At 35.9% G+C, this 19,196-nt stretch overlaps 1 protein-coding gene across 1 annotated transcript; it reads right to left on the bottom strand.

Annotated features, from left to right (window-relative positions):
* Positions 1-476: 476 nt before the first annotated feature.
* On the bottom strand, positions 477-14,817 carry LOC125654887 (NTR domain-containing protein-like). The gene is made up of 4 exons (XM_048884992.2): positions 14,675-14,817; positions 11,690-11,781; positions 979-1,078; positions 477-764 (listed from the first exon to the last, which is right to left on the bottom strand). Exons 1-4 carry the CDS (start codon positions 14,796-14,798, stop codon positions 631-633), a joined length of 450 nt encoding a protein of 149 aa, XP_048740949.1. The 5' UTR covers positions 14,799-14,817; the 3' UTR covers positions 477-630.
* Positions 14,818-19,196: the final 4,379 nt, after the last annotated feature.

Here is a 19,196-nt window from a genome sequence, read left to right as displayed (position 1 = left end):
GTATATGCATGTCCATGAAGGGGTCAGTGTTTGTCCAATTCTAGTTTATATTGCTTATAGGAGGTATGAGATTGATCACTGTTCGATATCCTCACCTTTCTTTCAATAACGGTGATAGTAGTCTCTTTGATGAAGTTGAAACTATTTCTTTTTATTTCTTCAATTTCCGAATAAATTTATTTCTTCCAATTTTTTTTTTAACCAGATTTTTACAGAATGTAATTCCAAAATTTTTAAAGGGTTCATGTGACAATCCCTAAGTTATATTTTTTGCAAACTTTTTCCATATTGGACTCATTTTACACGATCATATCTTTATACACTGAGTTTTCTCATAATTTGGCTTCAGGCCTGAAAATTTAGGACATTGCTCCACAAGAGAGAGTGCAGTGTTTAAGGATTGTTTAGAGCCCTCTAAAAGAATAGCAGTAAATTGATAGAAATACCTTACACTTAATAAATGATAATAGACATAGTTAAGCCATCATCAACTGTATTTATTAGCAAAATTGTGTACTGGGTGAACGTTATAAAACAAATATTATACACTCTCATATCATAAATCAAAGTTTTGGTATTAGTATCAAATCGGCACATATATTCTATAAATTGTAGGTAATAGGTCCTTTCTTATGACGGGGCGGATATCTGATTCGATACACCAAGGTGACAGTGCTGATTTTGTTGTTGCCAGTAAGGAATTCTGTCCCATGTTCTTGTGTATGTACACAGGTTTGTCCTCAGTCGACGTCCATTAACGCTACCTATAGTATGAAGTACAAATAAAGAAAGGGATGTATTGATTAATTCACAATGATGTGCATAGACATGCTTATATAGAAACCTCTTGTATTGAATCATTGTATGTTATATAAAACATCATCCTATTACTGTAGGTAATATTGAACTTGTTCTATTGACATTCTGTCAGTCAATTCCCACTATACAGGGGTTGGGTGTTGATGTACAGTTACTCACCTGATATTACGTATCTTTCCCCTCTTTGTAGTTGTACACCGCACGAAGCACCCTGCCTTGCTGACCGGATCCGTACGAACCTTGGTCTCCGCGGGATCGCCTACAGATTGAATAAACACATATCATCATACCCATCTTCTACAGACTCCGACTGAGATCATTTTTGAAATTTACAAATGACTATACCACACCCCAAAATCAATTTCAAAAATCCTGTTTTCAGATGATACAGGATTTTCTCCTTATACAACATTACATTCAACTAAACTGTATGACAAACGGGATGATTTCAGCTTCTCCATCGTCAACTTCCCACATTTATGTAGCAATATTCCATTATCACCTGCATATGGTGTTTATATATCTCAACTGATTCGATATGCAAGAGCTTGTTCTGGGTATAGTCAGTTTTTAAATCGAGGTAAGCTACTGACAAACAAGTTGATGGTACAGTGATTTCAACAGTCTCGATTGAAGTCAGCATTTCGCAAATTCTATGGTCGTTATAACGATCTAGTTCGTCAATACAACCTCGCATTGGGTCAAATGCTGTCTGACGTGTTTCATACCGATTGTTAAGCCGTTCTTGTCACACTGATTTTGACTGCGGATAACTCCGTTTACCTGATCAGGATATGGGGCTCACGGCGGGTATGACCGGTCAACAGGGGATGTTTACTCCCCCTAGGCACCTGATCCCACCTCTGGTGTGTCCAGGGGTCCGTGTTTGCCCAACTATCTAATTTGTATTGCTTGTAGGAGTTATGAGATTGATCACTGTTCGTTATCTTCACCTTATATATAAACACCATATGCAGGTGATAATGGAATATTGCTACATAAATGTGGGAAGTTGACGATGGAGAAGCTGAAATCATCCCGTTTGTCATACAGTTGAGTTGTCAGTTTGCCGTCAATGTCTACTTTCAATAAAATATATAAGTATGAAGCAGAAGTGGACGACTCTGTGGTGCCCTTTATTTCGAACTCACAGGGATATATCAAATCGACATATGAATGAAAGCTATCATTGTTAATAGACAAAACGTCATCGATATATCTAAAAGTCGAATTGAAGGTCACAGCGAGAGTATGCTGCCTTTGTGACGTCACAATAACAACGCCTTTTAACAGGTACATTGTATTATTTTTGTAAAACTTGTTACACTCTGAAGAACCGAACTACACTCCGAAAGCGCTAAGTGTAATTAATCAGATGTGGATCATGTGTACTTAGACACCGTCGGATATGTTTTCTACTTATAACCTATAACATGGATATGTTGTATAATTTTATTGTATGAAGTCCGCGATATCACAAATAATATTGCATAGAGGAAAGACTTCTTTAAGCGTGTTTGTGCATAGGAATTGAATGAGAGATATATCTTTTTAAATTGAAATTAATTTAAGAACAATTCATGAATTTTTAAAATATTACCGAACATTGGAAACTTTTCAATCCGCCTATCTTAGAATTTTTTTTTTCATTCGGGAAATTAAAACCATATAGATTTGTTTTGATTATTTTCAGTTTTATTTGTATTTGTTAATTGATCTATTTTGTTTTATTTTCAGTTTTAAATATGTAAATAGCAGACATGTATGTATACAACATACATGTACCTTCATATACTATTTTATATTGTATCTATGTAATACTGCTGTCTGTATATATGTTTTCAGGACCACAATGTTTTAATCTAATTGTGCTATCCTGTTTAAATAAAGGGCATTATTATTATTATTATTATTATTATTATGAATAATTGTGTGCATTAGTCCTGTTATATCTAAAATATCATACACACTAAATAAAACTTCATTATTAAGAAGTCACTTGACGATCGAAACTAAATGTTCCTTATGTAACAAAAATGATCTCTCTCCGTATTGGAAATTTGATAATGATTTTACGAGAGCAATTGTAATCCGATTCGATATGCAAGAGCTTGTTCTGGGTATAGTCAGTTTTCAAATCGAGGTAAGCTACTGACAAACAAGTTGATGGTACAGGGATTTCAACAGTCTCGATTGAAGTCAGCATTTCGCAAATTCTATGGTCGTTATAACGATCTAGTTCGTCAATACAACATCGCATTGGGTCAAATGCTGTCTGACGTGTTTCATACCGATTGTTAAGCCGTTCTTGTCACACTGATTTTGACTGCGGATAACTCCGTTTACCGGATCAGGATATGGGGCTCACGGTGGCTGTGACCGGTCAACAGGGAATGCTTACTCCTCCTAGGCACCTGATCCCACCTCTGGTGTGTCCAGGGGTCCGTGTTTGCCCAACTATCTATTTTGTATTGCTTGTAGGAGTTATGAGATTGATCACTGTTCGTTATCTTCACCTTGCATACTAAATTGGCGCAAATTAAAGTCAATAAGGCGCCAAAAATAAAGGAATGACTTGAAATATAACATCTAAGTTATAATGATTAATTTACATTCATTTTAGATTTGAATAACTTTACAAAATAGTCCTCTTTTGCTTTCCATAAATGTTCATTATTTTCTAAAACTTTATAAAACGGAAATATTAAAAAGTTTCTATTGGCATATAAATCGAAATGTTTACTATGCGGAGTATTCCACCCATCAAATTTAAAAACTAAGACCGATTGTAGCTGAACCCACTTGCTTTACGCACAGGCTCAGCAATATGTTGGATATACTTCTTAAACCACTATGACAGCTTGTACCAAGCTACATAAGGAATGATTTAGATTCATTTACCCATATACCAGATAGGGTTGAAGTCAGAATACTACGTATCAACCCGCCCTCAAGAAGATCAACGGTATTCTGAATAAAACACCTGCCCAATCTGAACAAACGAATGACTGTTATGCAGGAAACGCAGAAAATGCAGAAAATGATGCAAACTCTCATGATCATATGTTCAGTGGCAATACACAGAGCTTTGAATATGCATTTCTATCATGATGACCAAATTGGTTGTCTTAGTGAAAACCAAAAACCGACCTCGGAATCCAATGTATGTTTTGAACGCATTTCAAAATCCGGGAAGCCTTAACATAGCTGCGGACTACATGCAAAGACAACCAATTTGGTCATCATGATAGAAATGCAAATCTCATGATCATATGTTGAGTGGCAATACACAGAGCTTTGAATATGGACATAGAGACATAGGACACAATATGTGCAGGAACAATAGGAACCCATTTCAAGAAAATCATGAAATTCCTCATCCTGATGAACCCAAAGCAAGATTACCAATCTTTAATGGTAAAAACAACACAACCTGGGAATCCTTCTGGATTCAATTCTACATGATTTCAAAGAGGGTTCAATGGACTACCCGTAGACAAACAGAGGAGGTATCATTTTGCTTGAAGGATGATGCACTTAAATTTGCGTCTCAATTAAATCCAGATGTAAGAACCGATATTTTTCAATTTCATTCTGCCATGAAACAGCAATTCGGTATTCATAACTTGCCAGAAACCTATCGAGTTTAACTGCAGAATATGAGAAGAAAATCTGAAGAATATATTCAGGAATTTTCCTCAAAAGTAAATTCACTGATGAACAAAGCATACCCACGACTCGTAGATGAACAGCTGAAAGCGGAACTTGCAATCGGACATTTACTAAATGGACTAAATGACCAAAGTATTGCATACGATGTCGCTACAACAAGACCAAAAACAGTACAAAGTGCTGTAGATATGATATCATGGCACAGATGCTGTAAAAATGGAATGCGGAAAAGAGCAAATATTAGACAAGTGATATACGAGGATAATATCTAGTATGAGCAACTCATTGATCTCATGATTTACCGAGTTAAGCCTCAGCAAACAGTGACAGGAGAACGATTAAATCAATTTGGTTCAAGTTTAAGAGACAGTATTGTGCAAAGTATGAAGGATTTAGTAAACAAACAAAGTAAAGAAGGATGTAATCAGCAACCAAAATCAAATGGGTGATATAGGGAGTTTGTCTGCAATGAATGTAAGGAAGAACACATAAAGAAAAACTGCCCACTTCTTTGACAGACAGGACAATATGAAATTCTTCCACCAAGTCAAGAGCGAACTGTAGAGAGGAGAACACATTTTCAGAAGACTCAGACCAACAGTACGGACAAAACTAATGTAACCAGCCAGTCGTTAAACTCCCAAGAGGCTGATACAGTAGGCCATGTGACAGCCCCTTTGAATGTAAATATAGAACACTCAAGTACCAACAGGCATATAAAATATTCAGATGTAGCAGCTGTATTTGAAGCAGGGGAATGGACTGGAATTGGAAAAGAGGAATGCAGTCCTTTAGTCCCAAAGAAAGATGAGATTGTGATAGGGAGAACTAAGACCGTCACAGTGAAAGTTCCACTAGAGATCAACAAATGCAGGGCGAAAGCAGTAGTTGATACGGGAGCATCAGTGACAGTGTTAAGTGATAAAGTATATTCGTCAATTCCAGCTGCCAGTAGACCACAGCTTAAAAGGGATGAATTGTATTTGCGTGTTGCAGAAGAAAATACTAACATGTTGACGATGGAAATTGCTGATGTGGAATTCACAATTGGTGACAAATGTTTTACATGACCTGTTTACATTGCACCAATTGGTGATGAAATGCTTTTACATTGTGACATAATAGATGAATGGGATATCACTGTTAACACACGGAGCAAAGGGGCCACTTATGGCTCGAAAATGGATCAAGTATGAAATTGCACGATCGAAGAACACTTGTATAGTTACGGTTTTAAACAATGTCACAATACCACAATTGTCCGAGATAGACGGTGTTTCTGAACATCCTCAGTGCTTAGATTCAAAATATTCAATACTGGAGCCTGTTTTTGAAGAGCACAGAGACATTCTGCCTGCTAGAGCATTAGTTGACTCTTTCAGAAGACAACTTCTGTTAGATACATGAATCTTAGTAGAAATCCTGTGAAAGTAAAGACAGGATAGTTAGTTGGAGAGTTACATCCAGTGGAATCTGTACAATGTCCTACGAATTCCACTGATGAAATACCAACCAGAGAAACAACAGTACTTGAACACCTAGACGATTTGTTTAAAAAGAGTTGCGCAAATATCTCAGAAGATATACTGAAGAAGAAATTGGCAATTCTCCTCAATATACATCAAGATGCATTTGCAAGAAACAAAACTAACTTAGGAACATGTTCAACCATAAACCACAAACTAAACACCAACTTTGCAGCACCTGTAAAGCAACCATTGCGTCGAACACCCCAATGATTTGAAAATGAAGAACAATATTTGAACAACCAGTTAAATAATGAAGTCATTCAACCCTCTTCTTCTTCTTGGGCATCTCCTGTTGTATTGGTTAGGAAAAAGACAATACAGTGAGATGGTGCATCGACTACTGCAAGTTAAATGATGTAACAAGGAAGGACGCATACCCTCTGCCTATAATTGATACTTGTTTAGATTGTCTGTCATCTGCCAAAATATTCTCAACACTTGATCTACAAAGTGGATACTGGCAGTTGGAAGTTTCAGAGGAAGACAGACCCCAAAAAAACATTCATAACCAAATATGGCCTCTTCGAATACCGCAAAATGCCATTCGGGTTATGTAATGAACCGAGTATATTTCAACGATATATGCAGCTGATTCTAAAATGATTTCGTTGGAAAACGTTACTTATCTATCTGGATGTTGTGATCATATATTTGGAGACTATTGATTCAGATTTGTAACAAATTGACTTAGTACTGACACGTCTTAGGGGGACAGGACTGATACTGAAACCATGAAAGTGTGACCTAATTAGATCATCTGTATTATATTTAGGTCATGCAGTTAGTAAAGATGGACTTCAACCTAATACTAAAATTGTAGATGGTGTATTGAAGTGGAAACTAACCTCAGAACGTCAACGAGACACAACAGTTCCTAGGGCTATGCAAGGTGAAGATAACGAACAGTGACCAATCTCATAACTCCTACAACCAATACAAAATAGATAGTTGGGCAAACACGGACCCCTGGACACACTAGAGGTGGGATCAGGTGCCTAGGAGGAGCAACATCCCCTGTTGACCGGTCACACCCGCCGTGAGCCCCATATCCTGATCCGGTAAACGGAGTTATCCGCAGTCAAAATCAGTGTGCCAAGAACGGCTTAACAATCGGTATGAAACACGTCAGACAGCATTTGACCCAATGCGATGTTGTATTGATGGACTAGATCGTAATGACTATCGACGATCCATCAAGGACTTCAGTAAGATAGCAGCTCCGCTTCATCATCTCACTCACAAGAATAAAACTTTCCTATGGACAAAAGAAGCTAATGCATCATTTGAAAGACTGAAAACATTACTTCGCAGCAGTCCTATATTAAGATGCTTACTCCTCCTAGGCACTTGATCCCACCTCTGGTGTGTCCAGGGGTCCGTGTTTGCCCAACTATCTATTTTGTATTGCTTGTAGGAGTTATGAGATTGATCACTGTTCGTTATCTTCACCTTGCATCCGCAATAAAATGGTCAATATATCCTGGACACAGATGCTTCAAATATTGGAGTCGGAGGTGTATTATCCCAAATACAAGGATATGAGTAACGTGTTATGACCTATACCTCGAAAAAATTAGATGTACACCAGACTCGCTACAGCACAACTAGAAAAGAGTTGCTTGCTGTGATAACCTTCATCACTCAATTTAGACACTATTTGTTAGGACAGAAATTAATTCTTCGTACAGACCATAGCTCTCTCAGATGGCTATTTTCATTTAAAGATACACAAGGACAAATTACAAGATGGCTGGAAGTTTTGTCTCAAAATAATTTTGAAATCCAACATCGAAAAGGAAAACTACATCAGAATGTACATGCACTTTCAAGAACCTCACTAGAAAATGAAAACCTTGATTCAGAGTGGAAACAATTTGAACAAAATAAAGATAATGTCACTAATCTTGGACAAAAACTAAGAACTGTAACTCGCAGCCAAATAACTTCAACTATTGTTCCATCTACTTGGCTGAATGGTTTTTCCGTACAAGAAATCTCTGATCTACAAAAAAGGATGAAACCCTCAAATTGTTACACAAATGGAAGGATGATGGATGTATTCCCAAAAGAGATTATGTTAATGGTTTGAGTTCTGAAATTCGTAAATACTGGATCAACTGGCAGACCATAGAGATAGTAAATGGTGTTTTATACCTTAAAAAAAACCATCAACTGATAACCAGGTACAATTCCTTTTACTTGTTCCAAGAAGTCTACGGAATAATGTTTTAGATATTTTTCATTCAGCTGGACATTTTGGAGTCTCAAAGACCACTGCCAAAATTAATGAGAAATTATACTGGTATAAAATGAAGGAAGATATTAGGCTCTACATAAATAACTGCAGATGGTGCAATGAAAGAAAGTGTGCAAAACCAAAGCAACAAGTTGCTTTAAATTCATACCTGGCTGGACATCCCTTAGATCGTATTCCTATGGACATTCTAGGTATACTTCCAAAAACTTGCCAAGGAAATAGATATATTCTAGTCATTGGTAATCATTTTACTCGCTGGATAGAAGCTTATCCTATTGGAGATCAGACATCAAACACCATTGCAGGAAAACTAGTAAAGGATTTTATTTCACGTTTTGGTATTCCATTAGAAATTCACACTGACCAAGGTAGAAGTTTTGACTGTCGGCTTATTCAAGATGTTTGTAAATTGTTTCATATAAAGAAGACAAGGGGTACAGCATACCATCCAGAGTCAAATGGCGTGTCCAGGGGTCCGTGTTTGTCCAGCTATCTAATTTGTATTGCTTGTAGGAGTTATGAGATTGATCACTGTTCGTTATCTTCACCTTGCATTGAACGTTTTAACTAAACATTAAGTCAGATGCTTAGAACGCACACTGTTGAGAGCCAGGACTGGGATGAAGACCTTGCTTTTCTGATGGTTGCGTATAGAAGTACCAAACATCCAGCTACTGGCTATTCGCCAAATTTTATGATGTTTGGGTGTGAAGTGTACTCTCCACTTGAACTACAATTTCCTTTACCACTTATGGATGTACAACATTTTGATCAACATAAGTATGCCTTAGCATTACAAAAAAAGCTAGAAAACAACTATCTAAAGGCACGGAAAAAAATTAAAAGAAACAGCGGAAAGACAAAAACGAGATTATGATGTAAGAGCGCCAAATAATGGTTACCCTGTTGGATCTCTTGTATATAAACATAATAATATTTGTCATAAATTTGAGTCACCCTGGTCTGGTCCTTATGTTGTTGTTAAGAAATTCAGTCCTGCTGTATACAAAATTAGAAGTAAAAAGAAATCAGAAGTGATACATCATTATCAACTTAAATCATACCACAGTGAAGTTCCGGGCCGTATAAATACGGAAGCCCGTTGGCATTTGAATTAGTTGTAAACCGAGCAGTTGTAAATCAGTAGGCTAGTTGAGAAGTAACCAGTTGATGTCAATAGAAATCGAGCTGTAAACCAGAGGTAACTGAGTCCCGGATACTATTGATTTGTTACTATTGATTTATTACTATAATAATAATGAAATAGATTTGTTAATTTTTAAAACTTATTGTTTATTAAGTTAATTCATACCACATTTACCCAATGGAGGTTTCAAAACATGCTCAGACCTCAGATGTCAATTATGCAAATACAGCTCAGATACTGGGGATTTAGCAGTCCTGTCACGGTTCGCAGTTATAAAATATTGGGAAACTTTTTGTGCAAAATGAATAATTGCATCTATCTCATCATTTGCGATGTCTACCAGAAGCAGTAAATAGGAGAAACAACAGACCTTCGCAGACGGGTCAACAACCACCGGTCCTCCATCAGAACCAAAAAAGATTTGCCAGTAGCGACGCATTTCAATGACAATAACCACCGATGGGAGGACATGACAGTAGTGGTTATTGATCATGACCCTAGTTGGCGATATATCGAAAGAAAGCAGAAGGAAAAATTCTGGATGCACAGGTTGAAGTCATTTGTACCGCATGATATCAACAAACCTACTGACTTTTCCAGGATGAATACGGACTAAACCCTTACTAGATTTCAAGCTTCACCTAGACTTACTCGTCTGATCATATCCCGAACAGTGGTACTGTGACCATTTTTGAACACATTGTTTTATTTTCAATTCTGTTTACAATCAGCCCACCCCTTTTAATTACTTTGACCTTCATAACCGATTGCTTATATGTAAAACCCATTTATCAGTTTCCGTGATCCTCTGCTTTTTGCAAGTCTACCCTAGACATGATCAGTACGGGAATGTCTGATGTTGATTCTATTTCCAAGGTTGCTTATTTTTTTTTTTTTGTTTGGAGTTGGTCCACTTTGTTTACTTATTTAAACTTGTTATTTACATTATCTTTCTCAAAGTTTGTTAATTTCTTATATCATTTTTATAGTGTTAATTCATTTACATAGTTTATTTTTTTTTTTTTTTGTGTTGATATTTTTTTTTATTATTATTATTTATTCTTAATGCATAGTTAAAATAAAATCTCTCTAAGTACAAGTTAACTTTACTATTTGTCAACCTAATTGGGTTAACGCGCTCCACTTGAGATTAATTAAGTCTATTTTTATCACTTCGTACATTTTGGATCAGCTCTTTGGACGAATAAGGCCTGTTCTAATTCGCTCCACTTTTATCATTGATCGGCAAGCTTAAAGACGAAAAAACATGTAGTCTGCATTGTAAATACGTTTGTAGATTAGTGTAGTTGTGGTGCTAGATGTATTTATATGTAGTGTTTGTTATTACTCTCTGTTGATATTCGCCACATTATGTAATTCATTTTGTTTTTCCTGAAGAAGGGACGGGTCGTCGCGAAAATTTGACAATCTGATTGTTCGTGTCGTTGGTCACTTTAGTGCTATTTTAGTGTTTTGTATATATATATATATATATATAATCCAAAATATAAGCAAATATCCACACAAGTAATAATATAATAAAGAAAAATTAGAACGCCGAAACGCCGTGTTACCGGTCTTCTTCAGTAACACGGTCGAAATATTTCAACAAAGTGTTTAGAGTTTTTCTGTACTTTACTTTCCAAACAGAAACTTTATATTTATATACATACATATATATATATATATATATATATATATATACATATATATATATGAAACACGAATGAGGAAGACTGGTAACTATGAGATATAAAACGTTGCTGTATTCGATAATATTGTGATATATGTTCGATAATCTTGTGATGTGTGTTCAATATCTTGTGATCTATGTTCAATATATTGTGATGTATGTTCGTTATATAGTGATGTATGTTCAATATCTTGTGATCATCGAAAATACATCACAAGATTATCGAATATACATCACAAGATTATCGAACATACATAACAAGCTATAGAATATACATCACACTATATTGAACACAAGATATTGAACACACATCACAAGATATTGAAAATAAATAAGAAATTATTGAATATAGCAATGTTTTACACGCCATAGGTAAAACAGTCGAAATATTTCTAGGTAGTGTTTCGAGTTTTTTCTTTTTTTTAGATTTTACTTCGAAAAAAAGATACCTTTATATATAAGATGGAAAGGGTAGTGTGTCTGCAATTTATCGTTAAGTCTTTCAGCACGCTTTTATATTAATAATCAATAAATTAACAATTCAAAATCCGTCGCCTCTTTCAATATCTCACCTTGTAGTACCGCTGTACGTAGACCAAATATTCTCTATCCGGTATACCTCGTCCGTTTACATTCCGCACGTTTAGTACCACTCCACGAAGAGCTGGAATGAGGAGAAATGGTATGTTTTAAGGAATGGAATACATATAACATTGTGTAGCTAATAGTCCTAGGGAGAATCGTAAAGACAATGCAAAGGATTAAAGGATACAGGTGGCAAAATATCTAAACATATACGATGTAAAGTGGATACAATGGGCGGGAATAGTGTGTACATTTGAACTTCATTGTTACGGTGCAATTCGATGATTTTTTTTTTAGGAATTTACTTTACAAATAACGGAAAATAAAATGCGGCATAAAGTCTTCCACCTCTACTGATCGACGCCGTAATTCGATATTTCATTGAAAATAGACGATATATCGACAAACTAACAACTCGGAACACTTCTAGTATACTGGTCCCCAAAATATGGCGCTAAAATGTGTGCCGCCGAAGGCGGTTTAGTATATATATACGATCGCGTTAACGATCAGTAAAATCGCTAAAACGCAACAACAAAAAAATCACAAAAATGAGCCCAAATTCGAATTCCTTGTTAAAAATTAAGTTTAAAAAACTGTTTTTTTAAATCAGTTTTTCAAATCCGAAATGAAAAATAATGCAAGAAGACCTACATTTCTTGTTGTAAAATGAATGGAATATGTTGTTGAGCAAAATGGTCACGTGCGTTTTGTATATGTAATTCTCATGAATATTCGTATCATACGACGTCACTGGTATTGATGTAAACAAACTGAACAGCTGATTTGCGATGAAATGCCTTTAAAACTGAAATAATTTTTTTGAATTGTGCTGATGTAAGAGAGTTGATTCACTGGTTAATAGGATTATCTGTTTTGATAAATCTGGACGACAAAATCTGTGGCAGCTGTGACAACGGGAAATTTGGATTAAGAAAGGATTCGTCATATTCAAGCGACGGATTTGTATGGAGATGTTCTAACAAAACCTGCAACAAAACAATTTCCATCAGGACTGGTAGCTGGTTCGAAAAGCACAAATTAACGCTGGAAAAAGTTCTTTAATAACATATTTCTGGGTATATAAAGCTAGTGAAAGTTTCGTGAGACACGAACTTGAAATTGCAAGTCAAACTGTTGTTGATTGGTATAATTATTCCAGAGAAGTATGTACCTGCATTTTAGAGAAGAATTCAGAAAAAATAGGAGGAGTGGAAAAATTTGTTGAAATTGACGAAAGTAAATTTGGTAAAAGAAAATTTCACAAGGGACGGAAAGTTGACGGTGTCTGGGTTTTTGGTGGAATTGAAAGGGAGACGAAAATTTGCTTTTTTACAACAGTGGCAGATCGAACACGAGAAACTCTGCTTCAAATAATAAAAGCCAACATAGAGCCCGGTACAACCATAATTAGCGATTTCTGGGAAGCTTATGATATTCTTGATAAAGAAGGGTTCGAATATTTAAAAGTAAATCATTCTGTAAACTGTGTAGATCCCGATACAGGGGCACACACCAATATTATAGAATCTACTTGGCGTGCATTAAAAAAGTCATTACCGGTCAGCGGCACAGTTAAATCTCTGTATGATACTTATTTTAGTCAGTACTGCATCCGAAAAAAAAAATCTTACAGACTGCCAAGATCCATTCTTTAAATTTCTAGAACTCATTAAATCTGTATATGACCCCTCGATACTCGTACCCAACCTTACTTCATCAAGTCCAAAGGAACCCTTGATTGCCAAACAACGACTAGTTCTTCAACCCCTCGATCTGATTAATGCAAACAGCAGCTTACATGATTTTATGTTGTAAGGTAAGAATTTTTTAAAACTATATTTGACTTGTCGGGGGCTGCCGCCCCCAAGCCCCCGCTTAGTATTCTCAAACACTGTTGGCCTTTTATTTTTATCGCACGATTTTCATTGCTCAGCAGCTGAGGCGAAAATGCACATGGCGGTGTGTTCACGTTCCGCTTAGCAACGGCAAGGGAAATAACTTCATGCACAGTCGCGTGTTTCTGGGGACCGGTATACTAGAAACTTCCCAAACAACTCGATGTTATGGCAAACAGGATGACCACAGCTTCTCCATCGTCAACTTCCCATATTTATGTTGTAATATTCCAGCATCACGTTCATATGGTGTTTAGATATCTCAACTAATTCGATACATAAGTGTAAGATCTGCGTATGATCAGTATTGAAATCAATACTTACTACTGACAAGTAAGTTGATGTAGCAAGGGTTTCAACAGTCTCGTGGAAAGACTTCTGTGGTCGTTATCACGATCCAATTTACCAATACAACCTATCAATGGGAACAATGCTTTCTGGTGTGTTCCATACTAATTCTTTACACACTTATTTCCATTGCGGATTACTCAATTTACCCCCTAATCAAGATATGTCGGACTAACGTCGGATGTGACCGGTATAATGATGGAAGACGATCGATGGGTGACGCTACGATCTACGTTCTGACGTCATAATGCAAATGAAACAGTGACGTGTTTAAATTAGGAGTTGAAACACACACGCATAAATCATGAGCATCAACCTTACCATTTATATTATATGCACACTTATATTATGTATTCGCTATTGTACATATTCGATATCATTGATCGTGATTTCAGCGATATTTTTATCAATAGAAAACATCTAAAACCTCCTGTTGCTAGTTTTCTCTCTGTTGAAAAAACAGGACTTTTTTGTGCATATTCCAAGCAAGGGCATTACCATGTCTTGTGTCGAATAAAATTCTATTTCGCTCTTTTCCCTGCCCGACGATTGTAATATCTCTCACAGCATTGTAATTTTTAATCATATGAGTATATGTACATATGCAATGTAGAAAGACTTTTTCGACCCTTTTATTACATGAATTCCGAAAATTCTCCCTTTTTTAACGCGTTTTTAGAAAAGATGCATAAATAAGATGAAAATAAAATATTTACGTGTACTTACAGTAATCGAATCGACAGCCATTTTCTAAAGGATCTGGCCAATAACAAGAACACGTGTGGATACAACCTATACACACCGCAAGAAACCCCACAACCAAACATGTTAGTTTAGCACTCTTCTCCATCGTTAATGGATATCTTGTGAACAATGGGAAACTGTTTACAGACTATTCAATTTATCTCAATATTTTTTTTCGGAAAATGTCATTCGGGAAATTTCTTTTGGATATTTTTCGCAAATTATTACAAATAATGTCAGTTGTTGACATTTAAATTGGGTTAAACTTGATAAATGTAATTCCATTTTACGTACATTTGATAAATTTCCATACCAAATCAGGGGCTGATTGATATTACTAGGTTAATCGATATATATGTGTGGCAGTGATTGAACACCAGCTTGTGTACGATAACAGGTATTAATTAGCACAACACGTATATCATTAATTGACACTATGTTTATATTTACATCAACCTGTAGCTAATATGGATACAATTTCAAATCAAATATTCCCACTAAGTAGATTCATGTTTCAATTCTTTTGAATCTTCACTGTTGTGAAATGCAAAACATGTGAATAACTGTCTCTAATTGTTATTAACTTGGATTTTTGTATACTATATATATATATATATATATATATATATATATATATATAGGACGACCCGGAGAGAGAGAGAGAGAGAGAGAGAGAGAGAGAGAGAGAGAGAGAATTATTATTATTATTATCAACTTGATCCTAAGAGTCGGATCACATCCAGTTGACAGGCGCGGTTCATCAAATCACACGAGACGTCTGTCAACAAGACGTGATCCAACTCTTGGCATAAAGTTACTGCAGTAATGATAGATTTTTTTTGTATACCACCTTATGCATTTTAAGATAAGATAATAAAATTAACTATATAATCCAAATTATCAAAAGCACAGACATACAAATTATGTTTTGTGGACGCAGTTTTGTTTGTGACGCAGTCAATATTTTCCACAAATAACATTGCGTTGATGCATTGTGACGTCGATGTTTCAGAGGATATTGATACGGAATCAGAAAACCAGTGTGGTGGTCTGGAAAACCACATCACACGATATGTGAGAAATCCCAAGTATCAAAGAACGATACATATATGTATATATATATATATATATATATATATAGAGAGAGAGAGAGAGAGAGAGAGAGAGAGAGAGATAAACTACACACTTTGTAGAAATATTTTGACCGTGTTACCGGTCTTCTTCAGTCGTGTTTATCTGTCATAGTAACGTAAAACAAGACTACATACACAAAAGTACTATGCCGTCACAGTAAGTATTATACAATATTGAAAAGTAACGTCAAAGTTGAGATTGCGCGAAAAAACATTCGAAAAAGGTAAGAGTCCAATGATAAGATAAGGAATGCTCACCTACCTCGTGGACACATCCCAAAATATAACTATGGGTACATTTAAATCTTTAGTAAGTAATGTAACAAAATTCTAGAAATGTTTGTTCACAAAGCAGTCAACGTCTGGCCATGGTGAATACAAACAAAAATATTACAGTAAGTAGTTAATCGTAAATGTATTAATGTTGTAAAAATCAGTTATTATGACATTAATTATTAAAGACAAAAATGTCCCCTTTTGTTTATTTCGTGTGATACGTAAGTATTCGATTTTTTTTTCTTCCATAGATTTTCTCTAAAGCGACGGTAAATGTCAGCTTTGTAAAGATAAAGAACCCTCCCTGCGCATAGGCTGTAAGCTCTGAGCATAGGCAAAAATTTTACAGCTCTTCACTGGCAGTGATCTTCGTATAAGTGACAAAAACTCAACAATACATTGATTAATTGATTGTATCTGGCTTAACGTCTCCCTCGAGAATTTTTCACCCATGTGTAGACGTCACCAAGACCGGTCGTTGAGCGTACCACACCTACTGTGACACGGAAAATCCGTTTTTAACGTCATCTCCGAGGTCCCGTGACATTCACACCTGATGCCGTGGGTTTGGCGATGGAATTGTCACTACCTGTTTTAACAACTTGGACATGTCGCATATTGTCTGTGTAGGGGCATGGTTTATGCATATTTTTTTCTGACGAGTATGATGTATGCATATATTTTTATAGAACATGATGAGTTTTGCATCACATATCATCATTATTTGCGCAATATTCAAATCATTATATCCTTTGTGTAACACTAAAGTTTGCATGACCTTGTAAGGAGAGGAATATATATAGGCAGTGCCTGCTGTACCATCCTATTGCGAATTTTCGTAATAAAATACTGTTTTTAAAATTTGTGCAGTGAATCTTGTATCCTTTTCTTTATTCTTGTATACAGGATTTAAATACTAATGGTCACTATATATTGCTCAATGCTGGATAATGCAAAAATAATATGCTGAGTCTTTCGGATCCCCGTTCCTAAATTTTGTGATATAAAATTTTGACTGAGAATTGAGTAAAGGCTAAGCTTTTATTTATACCACGCGATCTTTGATCAATGAAATGTGAAGATAACGAACAGTGCTCAATCCCATAACTCCTATAAGCTATACTAGATAGAGAGGAGGACAACACGGACCCCAGAATATACTAGAGGTGGGGTCAGGTATCTAGGAGGAGTAATGTAAAACTTATACGGTACCAATTTTGATGCACCAGATGCGCATTTCGACAAATAATGTCTCTTCAGTGATGCTCGACCGAAATGTTTGAAATCCGAAATAACTATGAAGTTTTAGAGCTAAATATAGCCAAAAACAGCGTATCTAGGAGGAGTAAGCATCCCCACTCGACCGGTCAAACCTGCATGAGCCCTATATCTTGATGGGATAAACTCCTTATATTACTTACTCTAAAAATTCTAACTTTCCGTTGCATCATAAAACCACTGGATACTCTCTTCCATACATCAAAGGTTGAGCGATGGTATATTGCAATACAGTGGATTCAATGAGGGAAATGTCAATGTTTTATTATCCTTCTAACTATGACTACATAATTCATCTGATGACCTGCATACATATTGTATGTTGCATATATATGACTACTGTCTATCATATTAATTCTATGGGGTAGATGGATATTAGAGTCAATACACATGATGTGAGTTACCGAAGTGACTCTTTTAAATTTGTAGGCCTTCTTTCTTATCTAGACAAAAACTTTCACCGACAAGAAGATGGATCATTTCAGATTTGCGTTGGTGTTGGAACATTTCATAAATTCTGACGATGAACCATCTTTACTCGGTAAAAATAGCATTTCGCAAACTCTATGATCGTTGTAATGGTCTGCTTTTCAAATGCAAACTATCACTGGGTGGTATGCAGTCTGGTGTGTTTCATACCGACTGGTAAACCGTACTTTGCATACTGGTTTTAACCTAGGATTACTACATTTACCTGATAAAGATATATAACTCCGGGAGATTACAATCGGACAAAAGGAATTCCTCACTCCCCCTAGGCACCCAATTCCATCCCAGGTATTTCCATGGGTCCATGTTTGCCAAACTTATAATTTTGTAATCCGTATATGAGTTATAAAATTGATCACTTTTAGTTATATTCACTTTTTATGCAATGAATTTTTCCTGTACGATCAAGTGGCAGGGATATTCTTTCCGGTGGAACATCTGTTTGATTATGATATAACAATGATGAAAATCAAGTAATTTTCAGTTTGCAGCAATGCGTATCCTGTGGATTTTATCGAAAGCACAGTGATATTTTATACATATCTAGCAGGGAACTAGTTGAGAAGCTGATTCCACAATAGAAAGGAAACGCACTGAGTAACCGCTGCTTGGGTTTTATTTATGTGTGTGTGTGTGTGTGTGTGTGTGTGTGTGTGTGTGTGTGTGTGTGTGTGTGTGTGTGTGTGTGTGTTAAGGCATAATTGCAAAGTATTTAAAATATGTTCTACATAAAGGGTAATTCGAAGGAGCTAACATCTTGAAAGTATTCTGGATCTTGCCTGAGAACATTTTAGACCATAAAAAGATTACAAATAGGGGCTTCTGTATAACGTCATTACATGGCTGTTAAAGGTCACGAATGTACCGTAATAAACATTGAAAAGTATAACACTACCCCGTGGTTTAAACATTGACCTCACTGGCTAAAATAACGGTAAACACCCAAAGTTTATCAAAAGTGCCTCTATAATCCTTCCTCCAGTTTCAGTAAGAAATTATAACTAGAGCAAAGCTCGTTGCAAAGCAATGAGAGGTCTTCCGTCCGAGCTGTGTGACATAAAAACCTTGAATTTGACCATATGTCCTTGGGTCAGGTCCTAATGCAGCTTCAGTTAACATGGAAATCTGTTGTAAGTATGAAATCTAAATGTTTCTTCATTACTTGATATGGCCAGGACAGGGTTTGTATTTTCTAAAAAGTGAACTTGACAATGTGACCATGGGTCAAGGCCAGGACATATTCTTTGATCATATGGAAACTTTTTATCAGTATTAATATAAAAAATTGCCATTAGTAAGATATATTAAGACTCTAATCAATTCTTAAT

Source organism: Ostrea edulis, chromosome 7, assembly GCF_947568905.1.
Source record: "Ostrea edulis chromosome 7, xbOstEdul1.1, whole genome shotgun sequence".
NCBI classification, from domain to species: domain Eukaryota; kingdom Metazoa; phylum Mollusca; class Bivalvia; order Ostreida; family Ostreidae; genus Ostrea; species Ostrea edulis.
Note: the sequence above shows the minus strand (reverse complement) of the source record. Positions and strands in the feature narration are given on the sequence as shown.

Bases quoted from the DNA above. Each gene is read 5' to 3' on its own strand.
- LOC125654887 (XM_048884992.2), bottom strand. From the start codon at position 14,798: ATGGAGAAGAGTGCTAAACTAACATGTTTGGTTGTGGGGTTTCTTGCG. The intron at 11,782-14,674 runs GTAAGTACACGT...TCCTCATTCCAG, and splicing joins TGGCTGTCGATTCGATTACT to CTCTTCGTGGAGTGGTACTA. The intron at 765-978 runs GTGAGTAACTGT...TTCATACTATAG, and splicing joins GGAAAGATACGTAATATCAG to GTAGCGTTAATGGACGTCGA.